The 15336-nt window shown below is 39.0% G+C and overlaps 2 protein-coding genes across 9 annotated transcripts in view; one reads left to right on the top strand and one right to left on the bottom strand.

Moving 5' to 3' along the window:
* LOC123518046 (phenoloxidase 3-like) overlaps nt 1-8710 on the top strand; it is a 41225-nt gene extending 32515 nt beyond the window's left edge. For all 3 annotated transcript variants that reach the window (XM_045278590.1, XM_045278589.1, XM_045278591.1), the window contains 4 exons: nt 1181-1319; nt 2000-2110; nt 3100-3230; nt 8483-8710. In XM_045278590.1, coding sequence (XP_045134525.1) covers nt 1181-1319; nt 2000-2110; nt 3100-3230; nt 8483-8710 — 609 coding nt within the window. The remainder of the gene's footprint in view (nt 1-1180; nt 1320-1999; nt 2111-3099; nt 3231-8482) is intronic.
* Nucleotides 1191-14722, bottom strand: LOC123518047. Of its 6 annotated transcripts, XM_045278592.1 has the most exons (6): nt 14339-14717; nt 12462-12612; nt 8741-8788; nt 2070-2154; nt 1777-1856; nt 1191-1325 (listed from the first exon to the last, which is right to left on the bottom strand). In XM_045278592.1, exons 1-5 carry the CDS (start codon nt 14395-14397, stop codon nt 1783-1785), a joined length of 417 nt encoding a protein of 138 aa, XP_045134527.1. In that variant the 5' UTR covers nt 14398-14717; the 3' UTR covers nt 1191-1325; nt 1777-1782. The 6 variants fall into 6 exon arrangements, 1 of the variants encoding a protein (XP_045134527.1); XR_006678651.1 differs by lacking the exons at nt 8741-8788; nt 12462-12612; nt 14339-14717 and adding an exon at nt 8478-8615 and having other exon boundaries at nt 1295-1325; nt 1777-2154; XR_006678652.1 differs by lacking the exons at nt 1191-1325; nt 12462-12612 and having other exon boundaries at nt 1724-2154; nt 8683-8788; nt 14339-14720.
* Between the last annotated feature and the right edge of the window lie 614 nt (nt 14723-15336).

Here is a 15336-nt window from a genome sequence, read left to right as displayed (position 1 = left end):
CTAGAAGCTTTTTGAAGCCATTTGCAAAGGTAAATTACTCAGTAATTGGAATGAATATCTTCTCAGTCTTCTGATTCTTGTCAGTTATTTTAAATTCTTACTTCTTATTCCTTTAGCAACCATTTGGTCTTGTGCATTTTCATTATTAGTTTTATTGACGATATTGTGGCGATCAAAAATATTTTTAAAATTATTAAAATTGTAAAACAGACAAAATATTAGCAAAAGAAACTCATTTTGTGGTGTATGTTTCTCTTTAATTAAATCTGACATCTTTTGATATTAATTCATTAGACATTAGTAGACCAATTCAGAAAAATGAGCTTTCACAACCTTTTCAATTAAATAAAAAAGAAGTTTAGTTTATTTTGAATTTCTAGTGTATTGCTGTAATCTTAAATAATTAATATGCAACAAATTATACACAATGCACATGATTACAAAACAGAATCATTACTTTCTTAGTTAAATTTGCATTAAAATTAATATACATATATAATTCGAGCTTCCACCTATTCCAGTATGATATCTTGGAAAAGGCTAGCACTAGCACTGTTAATTATAAATCAAATAAGAATATGCTATTATTTACAATAATGTAAAATGCCTAACTAATATATATATATATATATATATATATATATATATATATATATATATATATATATATATATATATATATATATATAATATACCAAATCATTTTGTTGGATTCTCAATATCTGAAGTTTATAGTTAAAAAACATAAGCTTTTCACTTGTGTGAACTTTGTGTGGGTGGAGGAGCAACGTCTGACAGAGACAGTGAGAATGCGTGGTGACTCATGACCGACCGTGTGACAGGATGCCGGAGTTCAGCCTATACGCGTTTCATACACGTCCAATTTAGAGGTTCTAGGTTATTACCACAGAAAACAGTATTCTATGACATACAATAATCACCACGGAAACTCAATACGCCGTATTATATTAATTTGGTATCATCAATATCTTATATCGAATATATCACTAAGTAAATTCCTTTTAGGTATCGGAAGTATCATCATAAAATAAGCCGATACTGATACTAAAAAAAAAATGGCCCATACCGCCGATTCCATACCTATGCATTGGTACATCTCTAGTTTTGTCCAAAGGAACATTTCATACATTAGATCTCGCACCCTCTCACACAATTACAGGTTGTCAACAGTGGCAGTGTATCAAAGGAAGTGACAGTGAGGATCTTCATGGCACCCAAACTTAATGAAAGAGGAGTGGAGATGAACTTCATGGAACAGCGTCTCTTCTGGGCTGAGATGGACCGCTTCACTCACGATTGTGAGTCTTGTTGAAAAGGGAAGGAACAAGACTTTGTAGAAGAGGGATGGGAGGCATTGGCTATCACCGTATTGCCCAATTAGTGGGTACATTACAAGGGTAGAGATAAAGGAAAAGACAAACATGTTTGGGAGAGGAGAAACAGTGAGGGAAGACTGTAAAGTGATGGAATTCCTTGCAGATATCCCTTGAATGTTGTAATGTGGCTATATAGATTAACCTGTTCTTTGTCATCAACATTTATTTTGAGAAATATGACAACTTTTATAGTTGCTTGACTGTATTGTGTTCTGAGAGTTTAGTTTTAAAGCTAAAGTAAATGTTGTATCCCTGAACCCTAGGCTACATTGACACATTGACTTGCAACTTAAGACTTCTCTTTACAGTAAACAGAGAAATCCAGAGCTATAAAAAATTCCACATTAGCTTTTTACAAAATCACACTAATATAATTTACCTGCCATTATTCTTGATAATTCACCAAGACCAAGAAGATGAGCACTGAGGCCACAACAGCTATAGCATATCCTTGTATCTCTGAGGAATAGTTGACAAGACAGTTACATCAGATCCACTTATGTGAAGTAGTGACTGGTAGAGCAAAGTAAGTGCAACTTTAAATGTGACAAGTGTAGTACTTTCATGCCTTTATATCTCTCATTATTATTATATCCTTGCAGTGAAGCCTGGCCCAAACCACATTCTACGTTCCTCCACCTCCTCATCTATCACAAACTCAAATGACTTCACCTTCCGTGACCTGGAGAAGCAGCCGAACCCAGGCGAACCAGGTGAGTGAACAGCAGCACAGCACACAGTAGTCAATGAGGGACTCCTGCATGGATGGAATAGGAACCATTATGAACATGCTTTATCATGACTATAACAACCCACATTGTATAATCAGGTCAGTGCTAATGCACAATGTTCAGACATGAATTACATCTAATGTGTGAACTCTAAATTGCACTGTAACATAGGGTCATTAAAAAAACAACATGGGGATGGGCTGCAACAAGCTGCAGAGAGACTGCCTAGAAGTGACTGTGTGGTGCAGCCAATAACAAGGAAATGCTATTTGAATTACAGGGCAAACATATCAATGATGAGTTGTGGTTGAACAATTAGTGAGGTGGATGAATGACAAGGCCCCACTGTAGATTAAATATTTTAAATTTAATCTCACTTTACCTTTCTGAGAGTAGTTGAGAGTTTTGGGCAATTGTGACTTTGTTTTGAGAAACAAAAAGGATAGTGTGCAGTGTTGTGACACATTTTTTTACCATGAGAGTTCTAGCATGCAAGTTTTGCTGAAATAGTACATATAACAAGTTGAACTTATTTCCAAAACAGACATCTGCCGAGATACCACCACAATATGAATTGTTGCCTTAAGTTTTATGTAAAAATAATGACTACTACTCACAGTAGTGTTTTATTTTCTAGTTTCTCTCATTCAGGTTGGAACCAGTCATTTTTACCATTACATACTTTTATCATAACTAACATGAGTCATGACTAACAGGCTGTTAGCAAAACTAAAATCCCCACATTTTAATGGCAACATGATTGCCCTTCATATGTGTGATATTTTTAAATGTAAAGTCAGAATTTATTCAATGAAAACCTTGAATTATGGTGGAATTTATTAATTTTTACAATTTGTGACTATTTGAAAACATATCTATATCTAAACCTTTATGTACTATACCTGTGAGCTATCAAATAAAAGGCAAGAACAGAAGAATGTAGTTGAACTGAAATTATACTTGGCTTGCAGATGCTCCTGAAAACACCCTCTTTAATTTCTGTGGGTGTGGCTGGCCCCAACACATGCTACTGCCACGTGGGAAGCAAGAGGGAATGTCCTTTGAGCTCTTTGTGATGGTCACTGATTGGAGTCAGGACAAGGTGTGCTTATGTTCTTATGAACACAGCAGATATGATGGTGGAGATAGTTGTGTGTATTTACCTAGTTGTATTGTACAGGGTTCAAGCGGACTTATAGTTTCCTGTCTCCATGTCTCCACTTATCCAGTTTATGCACATTATGTGCTGTAACAATTTAATTATTTAATGCATTCCACTTCACCATTCTGTTTGGAAAACTGTATTTTCCAATGTCCTTCACACACTGCCTCATCCTGATTTTCTTTACATGACTTCTTGTCCTTCTATCTTATTCTGTCAACAGTACTAATTCTTCCTTGTCTATCTTTTCAACGCCATTCTGGACTTTTTTATTTATTTATTTTATTTTATTATTATTTTTTTTTTTTTTTTTTTTTTTTTTTTTCAATGTCTGCCAAAATTGGGTGCATCTTATGACCCCATGTGTCTTATGAGCCATGAAATACAGTATGCATTGCTCAAAGAAATGTAGATAAAGGGAGATGGTGATTTAGCCTGTTCCTTCAAAGGGTGACTATTCCTCAAACTACCATCCTACTGCATTAATTTACTGCCCTTAATAGCAAGATGCTTAAACAAACACTTAGAAGGTTCAACCTTCTATCTGATGTCTAGTATGGCTTCCCTCAAGCTTTCCTTACTGACTCTTCATCATCCTCTTTTAGGAGATTTTGGCAAAAGTTTTGCTGTTGCCTGAGAGCAGGAGTTCTCAACCCGGAGTTTGTGAGCTCCTAGTGGTACTTAGATGGCTGATCTAATGACAGTACCACTCTATATTGAAATAATGTCAGTCATTAAATTAACAATCTGTTTGCTGTCAGATTTCTGAGGGTTCAGGTAGATGGTCTTATAACTCAGGGGGTACTTAACAGGTAAAAAGTTGAGAACACTTGCCTTAGACTATCAAATATATAATATGAAGATGATATCATATTGTATTAAGTAAGATTAAGTAAGGCAGAAAGGAAGGATGGTACTTTTTTGTAGTTGTTACTATTAAGGGCTGCAAGGATCTTCTGCTGGGAGGCTCTGTAAGCCTTGGGCAGCCAATGAGATGCTCACAGGTGAGACAGCTACCCTGTCTTTCTAAGGAAAGCACAGGTGAGGTGGATGACCATGCAGCAGTGCTAGGAGTGAAGATGTGCAGGACAGTGAGCTATATGGAAGTGATTAATGGCTTCAGGGATGTTGCTGCACCATGGGTTCAGCAAAGGGCATGGTTGGTGGAGACCAGCCATGAATCTTTTGTAATAGAGACAGAGACAAGTCATTGCAACATCTATGTGTGGGACGTCTGTCAAACTCAAGGCTGCAGGGAAGAATCCTGGCATTCTTGGCCTACAGGGGTAATAAGGAGTGTGGCAACAAGGGAGGCATCATAGGAAGCATGAGTAGAGGTAAAGATCAACTACTAGGCTGTGGAGAGAGCCAAGGAGGAAAAGGGAGTGATGTCAGTCTCAGTCAAGGCAATCTTAGCAGCAGCTTTCACATCATCATTCTCTGTGATGCCCATCCCTGAGCATTGAGGAGGAGAAAGCATTGAACGGTGTGGACTAGGGCCAGCCGTGGAGGAAGTGGGGCATCTGCCAGAGAGCAGGATGCAGAGGGAGGAGAGGGAATCAATGTAAGTGACAACCATGTCCATGGTGTAGTTTGCTTGAAGGCAAAGAAGGGCTTAGTGGAGGACATCTAACTCAGAGGAGAGGACGTACTTCTCAGGAGGAAGATACCAGATCCAGGAGCAGCAACTGCAGAGGACAGAGAGAGTGGGAACCATCTGTGAAGAGCTTGAGATGGTGGAGGTAAAGCATTTGGTCTGCATCTTGGAAGAGTTTTTCTGCCAAGATAGCTGCTGTGCTGCAGGGAGAAAAGCCAGGGAGGTGGAGGATTATCATGTGGGAAATATCCTGCTAATGGAGGATGGGGAGAGACAGGGTCACTGGGCCATGGTGGCAAGAATAGAAGACCCAGAATATACACGGCAAGAAGGGCCCATATTGGGAGGAACTGCCACAAACCAGGATGCCAAGCATGGGAGTCTTGACGCCCAAAGTGGTACAGAGACGGATGAGAAGGCAGTAGGGACAGGTGGTCCCCTCAGAGTGTACAGAGAGAAGAGAGATCACCTTATGCATGAAGTGAAGACTGGAGAAGATCATATCACCACCAGAGAGCTCTGAAGGACCGAGTGTTGAAGGGTGTCAAGCCAAGCGAGAAGTGTCCTGGAGGCTGAGCAATAAATGCTACTGCTGTACTGCAACTTTGACAAGACAGTGACCCAATAGTATCAGAAAATATCATGGTGTTCTATGTGCAGTCCAAGTATGGCAGGGCCCATGCAGGTGAAGACCAAGGAAAGTGTTGTTCCTTGAGTAGGGGACAGCATACCAACCAAGAACGATAAATGGCAGAGTGGGACAGAAGTGTATTCTTAACCCCTTCAGTCCAGGTACGTATATATACGTCATGGTGGCTCGCGCGCCAGTCCGTTGACGTATATATACGTCCAGAAGCCTTACCTCCAGTCCGGGGACGTATTATTACGTCTTGCAGGCCATAAGTGTTTTAGATGAGTGTACCCAAGAAAACCAACAGCCATTCGTTTTCTTAGATATGTATATTATCTAGGAAAATGAATATATGTAACTATTATATTGTAGACAAGAATAAGTTTTCGCATGAAGGATTATTTTTTGTTTCGTCAGCTTTAGCAGCCACAGCCACCAGCTTACAGATGGAGGAGAGAGAGAGAGAACTTATCAGTCTCACATGTCAGGTGATAATCCTATCCCCCCTCCTCTCTCTCTCTCTCTCTCTCTCTCTGTGTGTGTGTGTTCGCGCGCAATTTATTTCGCGTTTAAAATAATGTATATTTTGCATGACAGGTATATGTTGCCATTTGCTACACATACTGGCATGCAAATGCTAGATATATTAGGGGACTCTTTTCAACAATAAATAACAGTGTTTACCGCAAATTAGATGCTTCACTCTGATATAAGACGCTTTAGGCTATTTGTACAGACAGAAATATGGCAATTCATGATTGCTACCAGGCCACAGCCCTCCACCTCCGCCTTTCCCTCACAGCCCTCCGGAGACAGCCCTCCATCTCTGGCTTCACCGCACTCCCCTCCACCTCCGTCTTTCCCTCACAGCCCTCCACCTCCGGCTTCACCGCACTCCCCTCCACCTCCGCCTTTCCCTCACAGCCCTCCACCTCCGCCTTCCCCACACTCCCCTCCACCTCCGGCTTCACCACACTCCCCTCCACCTCCGCCTTTCCCTCACAGCCCTCCACCTCCGCCATCACACCACCACCACCCAAGAGATTCAGGGAGAAATCTCCCGAATTGTAATAAAAAAAAAAAAAAAAAAAAAAAAAAATATAAAAAGTTAAATTTTGCATTGTTTTCCTTTTTAGCATAGCAATAATGGGAAGTGTATTGTAACATACAAATATTTTTACACATCCTGATATATAGTATGTGATGAATATATTGAGTTTATGGCTAAAACATTGATTATTCAATACTAAAGCTTCAAATCTTGGCGCTCGCAGGCCGCCCAGACGGAGCGCGGTGTGTGTTTTCTAACTTCCGGGGCAAATGGGTTAAGAGCACAGACATACAACTTTCCAGGTGGTGAACCAGTTGCCCACCATGTCTGCCTCCTGCTTTGGTTAAAGGAAAGCTCTTGACCCAGGAGAGGACATACTCAGTAAGTCTTGTGAAACAAATTACATGCAAGCATTCAGTAACTTTGGTTAAAGGAAAGCTCTTGAAGGAGAGGATCCCCACATGTGGTGCTGTGTCAAGTGCTGTATACATCACAACATCAATGAGTAGGGAGGGCATGAGTAAACAGTGATGGCATGTATCATAGATGTGATACTTAATCTGCACCAGACCATCCTGGAAGTGTGCTCCTGTGGGGCCAGAAGCTGCATTGTTCCTCTTGTACCTGGCAGTTTCTTTCGAGCCACCAAGATAAATGTGTGGCCATCATGTGCTCCATCACCTTCCTAGCATGAGAGAGGAGGGATATCAGATGGTAGGAGGATGCTGATGACAAGTCCTTGCCTGGCTTCAGGATAGGGAAGAGAACCAAGGTCTTCCAGCAAGCCAGAAACACAGCAGTATTCCAACTGGTGTTGTAGATATGCAGGAAGTGTTTCTCTGCAACAGGGGTGAGATAGGGGAGGAAATCATATGGAAAGGCATCATAGTCTGCTGCTTTTCTGGGAGCATATGATGAGATGGCAGGAATTGAAAGGTACAGCTGCATAGGAACCAAGTCTCACAAACCAACAACAGAAGGAAGCATATACTGAAGAGAAGTTTGGAGTCTTGGAGATCTCTGCAGAAGGGAACCAGCATTCCACTGAGAGTAAAGGCCATTGTTAGAAAGCTAAGGTCAGTGAATCTTGAAATTGGAGGGCCACAGATAGGTGAGGATGTGAAGGTTTGCAAAGCATGGGGATGGGCATAAGGGAGTGAGAGAGGAAAAAGGCAGGCCTATGATATTCCGCAAGCAATGACGGGTGTCTCTTTTGTCTGAAATATGGGTAGGGAAAGTACTTTAACAACTAGAAAGCTGACAGTACATATAAATCAACCAGGAATCTGACAGTACATATAAATCAGTGTTGTTTTCTTCAAATTTATCTTTGAGCTTTTAAAATGGTAGGTGCTACTTGTCTCTATCTCATCTTCAGTCTGTTCCAGCAATCACAGTGACTAGTAAGGCCCTTAGAGCTGTGACAGCTTAGAGAAAAGAACTTGCTAATAAAGTTAATTTTCTTTTGACATGGATTCAAATAGGTATTGTTACCCAGCTTGTCATATTGAATGATCAGCATAATGTAGCTGCCATGCACAAAACATAAATAATGTACTGTATATTTAATATGTCAAGCTGGTGATAGTACAGGAAATGAATACCCAAAGAAAAAGAAAAATTATTGCTCAATATCAACAAGCTCCAACTCAGCATTGGTTCAGCCCACCTGGGAAAAAACATTCACTAAGTTGTGAGCAGACCTACCAGAATGAATACATATAGTAATGCTATGAGGTCCATATGACTTGTCTGGGTTGTTAAAAAGCTTTCTGTTCCCTTCAAACATATAAATTGAACTTTTTAAAACCAGTTATTTGTTCTCCATTATTCCATAATGCACTCAAGATAATTAATTATTCCTCATTTATGGTTTAGAATTCCTTAAACAGTCTCTGTTCCACCAACCTCAGGTGGCACAGCCTGATGGTGCCTGTTCCTGTTCTGCTGCTGCATCATTCTGTGGTATTCTGGATGCCCTCTACCCTGATGCCCAGCCCATGGGTTTCCCCTTCGACCGCCGCCCCTTGCCCATGTTACTCAACAGACACGTGGAAAGGACCTCAGATCTGACACGTCTCAGCAACATAGCCATGCAAGATATCACCATCACCTTCACCAATGCTAAGATCACCCAGTAAGGTGGATGGAGTGGTGGTCTGTTGACTCACAGGCCCTGGATGATGTGGTGTTGGCTGATGGTCCTGCTCTTCACCTCTCTGCAAACATGACAGGTATTTAGTCTTAAAAGAGCACTTGTGGATCTAAAGAGGACTGTGTTGAGAGTTCCAGGGGCAATGTAGGAAGTGGTCTGGTAAAAAACATTGATAATGGTTTGAATTACATTTTCTGCAAGTTTTCCCTGCATTTTTTTTTTTTTTTTTTTTTCTTTCAGCGGACTTATATGTACAATACTTGTATCTCTGGAGAGAGAGAGAGAGAGAAATATATAAATATATATATAGAGAGAGAGAAAAATATATATATATAGAGAGAGAAATATATATATATATATATATATATATATATATATATATATATATATATATATATATATATATATATATATATATTATATATATATCCTGTTCATCCTTTTGTGGTGATAACTAAAGAGGTGTGTGTGTTTACCAGAATTGTATGCTAGAATTTAGCTGATAATAAACATAAGAGCTACATTCTCATCTACTTTCTGCAACTGATGTATGTACACAAACAAAAATATTTGCTATATCTATTTTCCATTTGTCTATTTAATACATCGATCATTACTTATTTGACAAATGCATAGCTACACACTAATTCCTGTCCTTGGTTTGCTTGACAAGAACTTGATCAAATTTTGCAAAGGCTACTAGGCTCATGATTTACCACTTGTTTAGTGTATCTGTCTGTATGTCTATCAGTGTATTAAGTCTTCAGAAGATACATTAACATAAAAAGAGCTGTGTTTTAGGTTTTAGGAGGAAGGTAAGAAATCGTCTGGTAAAAGCTATGATGGTAGTAATAACATGCTTACTGTATTTGCCAACACATTAGATGCATATTTTCTTGAAAATTGTCTTGCGTCAGATGCAGCTGTGGCATACATAAATGTCTAGGCCTATAGATGTGAAGTGTGTGCAGTAGTACATAAGCACTAATGTTACTAATTTCTCTCTCTCTCTCTCTCTCTCTCTCTCTCTCTCTCTCTCTCTCTCTCTCTCTCTCTCTCTCGATAAGAGAGAGGGGAAATGACAGGAAAGAGATTTGAAACTACAAAATAAGACCCTTCATCTTCTATCTTTCTCTCTAACTTTATCTTGTGTTTTCCTTGACCATTCTATTGGTGCAGTGGTAGACAGTCATTTTCTCCCAAGTTAATTGACCCAATTATATGACAGTGGTGTTCCTTAGGGTTCTGTCTCATTACCAATTCACCTTCTCTTATTCATCAATGATCTTATAAATAAAATTTCTTGTTCTATCCACTCCTATGCTGATCTCCATGCACTTCTCCGCATCTTTGTGTAGACATCCAACTCTTCAGATAATATACAGCTCATGCAGGAAAGCCACAGAACATCTGATCTCTCAAAATTTTCTGATTGGTAAGAGCAAACTTAGCATTGTTCAATGACTCAAAACTCAATTCCTCCGTCTATCAATTCAACATAACTTTCCAGACGTCTATTCCCTCTTCTTCACGACACTCAACTGTTCCCGTCTTTTACACCAAACTTACTTACCTGGTCTGCTCTTTATTTATAATCTAAACCAAAAATTTCATCTCATCTCGAGCTGCAGCATATAAATTAGGCGTTTTGTGTTATCTCGTGAGTTTTTTCTTACTTGTCCCACCCTAGCTCCTAACTATGTATGGTGGCCTTATCTGCCCATGTATGTTGTTTGCTTCATGTGTATGGGGAGAGGGAAGTTCTACTCATACCACTATTTTAAAGATGGTAGAATCAAAAGCTTTTCTTCTGATCAACTTCTCTCCTCTAACTGACTTTGTTCAGCCTCTCTCTCTTTTTATCCTAATGTAGCAGCTCTTGCTATCCTCCTGTAGTGTAACTGCACATGACATGACTTCTTCCTCCCATTCTTATTCTGACCACCTCTCTAATTCAAGAGTTAACCAGTGTTCTCAATAATTCATTCCTTTCTCTGGTAAATTGGAACTTCTTGCCTGCTTCTATATTTCCTCTTTCCCATGACTGAATTCCTTCTAGAGGGAGGTTCTTTTTTTATTATTCTATCTGATTTTTTTTTATATGTATTTCTTTTATTCTATCTTACATCTCAATGGGAACTGGCATTAAGTGGGCCATTCTTATTATTAAAAATACTTTTCTCCTTGACAAGTGGCCCTATTACATAAAACCCATACACACTTTTTTTTTCCAATAAATTTGTGATGAAACATACCAAAAGAAAATAAACAAACAAAAAAAATAAATAAATAAATCCCACAATATAACCTTGTAAAATAAGAGATGCATCTAATATGGCAGCAAATACAGTAATAATGATGTTTTCAATTACATTTTTGCAAACTCTTTACCAGCATATGAATATTTTTTTTAATTGTTGAAACTTGAAAATTTGTAATACAATTAAAAAACATTTCCTAATTCTAGTTTACCTTCATATTTACTTCCTTTTATAATGAAGATGGCACGGCACTTTATTATCTTGAAAATTTGTAATACAATTAAAAAACATTTCCTAATTCTAGTTTACCTTCATATTTACTTCCTTTTATAATGAAGATGGCACGGCACTTTATTATATATATATATATATATATATATATATATATATATATATATATATATATATATATATATATATATATATATATATATATATGCAGGATTTGACACTGCTTGAATCACTTTGAAGTGACACCATCTCTCCCCTTCACAGTCAAATCCTTGGCTATACTGTGAAGCTGAGGCTGGATACAGAAACGTGTACCAAAGCAAGACTGACCTTGACACTCCAAACTATAAGACCCATGCTCAATCCCTGGTCACACCTACCATTCTTGTAATAAATTTTTAATGTAGTACTTCATACGTAAGTGCTATTCAATTATAAAGAAAAAAAAATTGTTTTAGGTTTCAGGTTAAGATGTTAAAATTGTAATCAATGGATGCTAAAGATTTGAATTTCAAAGGCAAGAGAAGAATGTGAATCATATGATTAGATAAATGGCCCTCATAGTCATGGTTTATAAGGAAAATGATGACAAATAAATGTAGGAATTATGAAAATTGGAAAGGAATTAAATATTCCTCTTGAGGAGATGAAAACTCTTGAATTTACATTCATTATTGATGCATAAATTAAAAGAAGGGCCACTAGCAGCATATATATATATATATATATATATATATATATATATATATATATATATATATATATATATATATATATATATATATATATAACCAGGCTGGTTAGCCAGCCATCACCACCAACCACCTCAAAATGTGATGATGTGCATTTACATGAACAATTATAGTCAGCCATTTTAGAGTTAAATAAGCAATCATCTGTGGGTCTGATCTGGAAGAGATTAATCCAATTTACATTATTTCTTATGGGAAAATATTATTCTCCATTCAAAAAAATCACAAAATCACAATTTTTACTGTCTCCTGGAATGGATTGCATACAAATAGCAGGGTTCCACTGAATATAGGTAATATGCAAGTACGTACTGATAAAACCAATGAAAAATACCATTGAAGATTGACAGGACAGGCTGTGGATTTTGTTGGCTAGGGAGGGTCAGTGTGGTATGCTTGGTAGAGTAGTACATCTACCATCCTTGTGGTCTACTCCTCTTAGTACAGACTAAGGAAAAAAACAGTATAAGAACCAAAAACATGTAATACATACGGTATGAGGATCATGGGAGATGTTAGGAAGAGCCCTGCTGCATTCCTGATGTACACACGTCCTTTTGGAGGAACCTGAAGAGAAGGCAGAGTGTGCAGTGGTGGACAGTGTAGTCCCCGAGATGCCGGAATCGTCTTCTCTGGACTGCAGGCTGCCAGTGATAAACATAACACCGTCTGTTGAGTGAGTAAAGCTTTGCCCCAATAAGTCACTTTCAGCAGGGGATGGTGGAAAAGAAGCCACGTGAGAAGACATCTTGATAAGAAGGAAAAAAATCAACAGCAAAAGCAAAAACATGGAGAGCAGTGCATATAGCTGCAATGAGTGTCAGTAGAGAAGTGGGGTGTGAAGATGGCTACCACAGGGAAACAGACTTGTGCACAGGGGGGTGGGGGTTAGTCACTGACAGAGAGTAGGAGACGATGCAATCATTGCCTATAGTAGAAAGAACAGGTCTTGTGTGAAATGAAGTGTGAGTGGAACCCCCCAAACATGTGAAGAGTATGTACTCCATACAAGGATGGATAAGGCCCTTGCACAGAGTTAGCAGCTGGGGAGGCAAGAAAAACTGGTGGAGATGCCTCAGAATGCCTAACCTACCAGGCCTAAATCCTTAGAACTCAGAAGGTTTATGGAACTGATTGAGTCCCTCCTATTATTCTCAGAAATTTTGCCTCCATGCTTGCACTGTACTGGTCTAACTCTTTCAACACCTCTCCCTCCTATCGAGTCTAATAGCTGAATGCAGGTTCTTATTTAATGTCTCTATCAAACCCAGATATACCCATGTTGTTTACTCTTAAAATTACTTCATGAAAAGGATGATTTAGATATCAGTTAAATCATTATTTTTTGTGGACTGGACATTCACAAAAGTGTTTGAACTACACCTATATATAGCTAGTAAATTCTTCATATTTAATATCCTTTTAATATCTTTACCCTCTGCCTCCTCCAGACTGTTTGTAGTAAATCAAATATCTTCTCTTTTACAATAAGTTAAGCTAAATGCAATCTCTTTGTTTGGCTCTTAATTCTTGCTCACTTGCAGCACGGGCAAAAACCTCATGTCATTGGTTACGATGGTAATACTGATAGGTGAGACAAGTTATCAAGAGGTAAAACCTGTCATTAAAGTGGTGTGCGTCATTAATACGTTACAGCCACATCACCGATGCCAACTTGTGCCTCCGAGCTGGGCGAATGCATTTCATTGGTTCTTATCCAGCTCAATTATTGCGTTAAGAAATATATACTCCATAAGGTAAAAATGCATAAGAAATCCCCTCTCCTTTTCCCCACCCCCCTCCCCCCCAGCACCAAAAAGCTTGGGGGCCTGTGGGGAATCGGGGGTTTTTGGGTGGGGGGGAGCCAAGAGGCGATATATGGGGGTCGGAAACAATTTAAGGACAATAACCGCCGTTTTCAAGGAAAAAATTGAAAAAATAAAAAATTCAAGAATAATTTTCACTGAAATTATCCCTTCCCAGTCCTAGCAAGTTTGGGGGTCTGTGGGAAATCGGGGGTTTTAGAGGGGGAGGTATATTTGAGTGATATGACTTTGAAAAATCTAGGGACATTTCCCAAATGTTCGAAAATATCCCTAAATATAGGGAAGTTTTACATAACCCTCCCCCTACAACACTAACCTAACCTAACATAATCTTAACCTTAGCTTCCCCGGACCACCCTACAACACTAACATAAAGCTAACCTAATGTAACCTGACCTAACCCTCACCCCCACAACACTAACCTAACCCTAACATAAACCTAACCTAACGTATCCTTGCTTTGGGGCAGCTTCCCCCCCACACCGGTTCTCTTATAGCTCCACACAATATGCCCTACCTCTACCAGTACCCTTCCTCACAATACCTTAACGAAAGGATGAAGGTCCTGGCTGGTCCTCTTCTCGATTGTACACTGACTTGCATCGCAGGAGCGATGATTTCCCAGCAATCAAATTCGCAACCTTTCCGCTGTACTTGACAGCAAACTCCAGCAAGCCGAGATCACAGTCTTCACAGCGTGTCATGGCGGGTGCAGGGTAAGGACTGGGCACCTGTACACGTGTTACCCTCATCCTTCATCGCGGATTGATACCTGCGCTGATATCTGCGCTCACGAACCAATGAAAAGCGTTCATGTTTGAAAATTAATAGAAGTACATGAATGAAAGTGTGAATTGAGGAAAAAGACGAAGATAAGTTATCATCAAAGAGAAAGGTGGTGCATTATTTACATTTTTTGTCTCATAACACATACGTTGATGACATGTTGTCAATTCACATGTAATAGTTGTTCCTGTCAAGGCAGAGGTACATGACTGAGGTGTTGCGAGGCTCAGTTTCACCTGCGTACCACAGTGAACGGATCTGTAAGGGACTTAGATTCTGGCGGAGATGGGTGATTTTCAAGAAAGCAGTGTGATCTACGTAAGGTCGACCGCCTTCCGAAATCTTTATACATCACAAGTACACTATTATAACTTCTTCATAATGACTACTTTGAAGAGATTGGTAAGGGGGACCTCTTCTGCACATTAACCTGAAAATCAACACATTACATAAAAAATAGAAGCAAATTAAGTTTAATTTAGGTTAGATTAACAAATTAGGTTAACTCAGATTAAGTTTGCTTTGGTTTAGCTGGTCATGGGTACCAAAATAGACCACATTTCGCACTTAAAAAATCTAAGGAGAAACTCATATTTGGCGAACGAAGGCCCTCTAATAAATATTTACCACTGCTTGTCGATTAATTTATGTGACCCTGGAGTGAGGGGCTGCCAGCTGGGGATGTAGCATGCACATGGAGAAGAACGTGCTTTTTTCACCCCCACCCCTACATACCCACCTCATTGATTCCCGTGA

Source organism: Portunus trituberculatus, chromosome 43, assembly GCF_017591435.1.
Source record: "Portunus trituberculatus isolate SZX2019 chromosome 43, ASM1759143v1, whole genome shotgun sequence".
Classification (NCBI taxonomy): Eukaryota; Metazoa; Arthropoda; class Malacostraca; order Decapoda; family Portunidae; genus Portunus; species Portunus trituberculatus.
This window is presented reverse-complemented; position numbering and strand designations above follow the sequence as displayed.

Excerpts from the sequence above, each read along its gene's own strand:
- LOC123518047 (XM_045278592.1), bottom strand. The coding sequence starts at position 14,397 with ATGCAAGTCAGTGTACAATCGAGAAGAGGACCAGCCAGGACCTTCATC. Across the intron at positions 12,613-14,338 it reads ACCTTCATCCTTTCGTTAAG|CCTGCAGTCCAGAGAAGACG; the intron begins GTATTGTGAGGA and ends TATCACTGGCAG. Across the intron at positions 8,789-12,461 it reads TCTCCCATGATCCTCATACC|AGAGGTGAAGAGCAGGACCA; the intron begins GTATGTATTACA and ends TCATGTTTGCAG.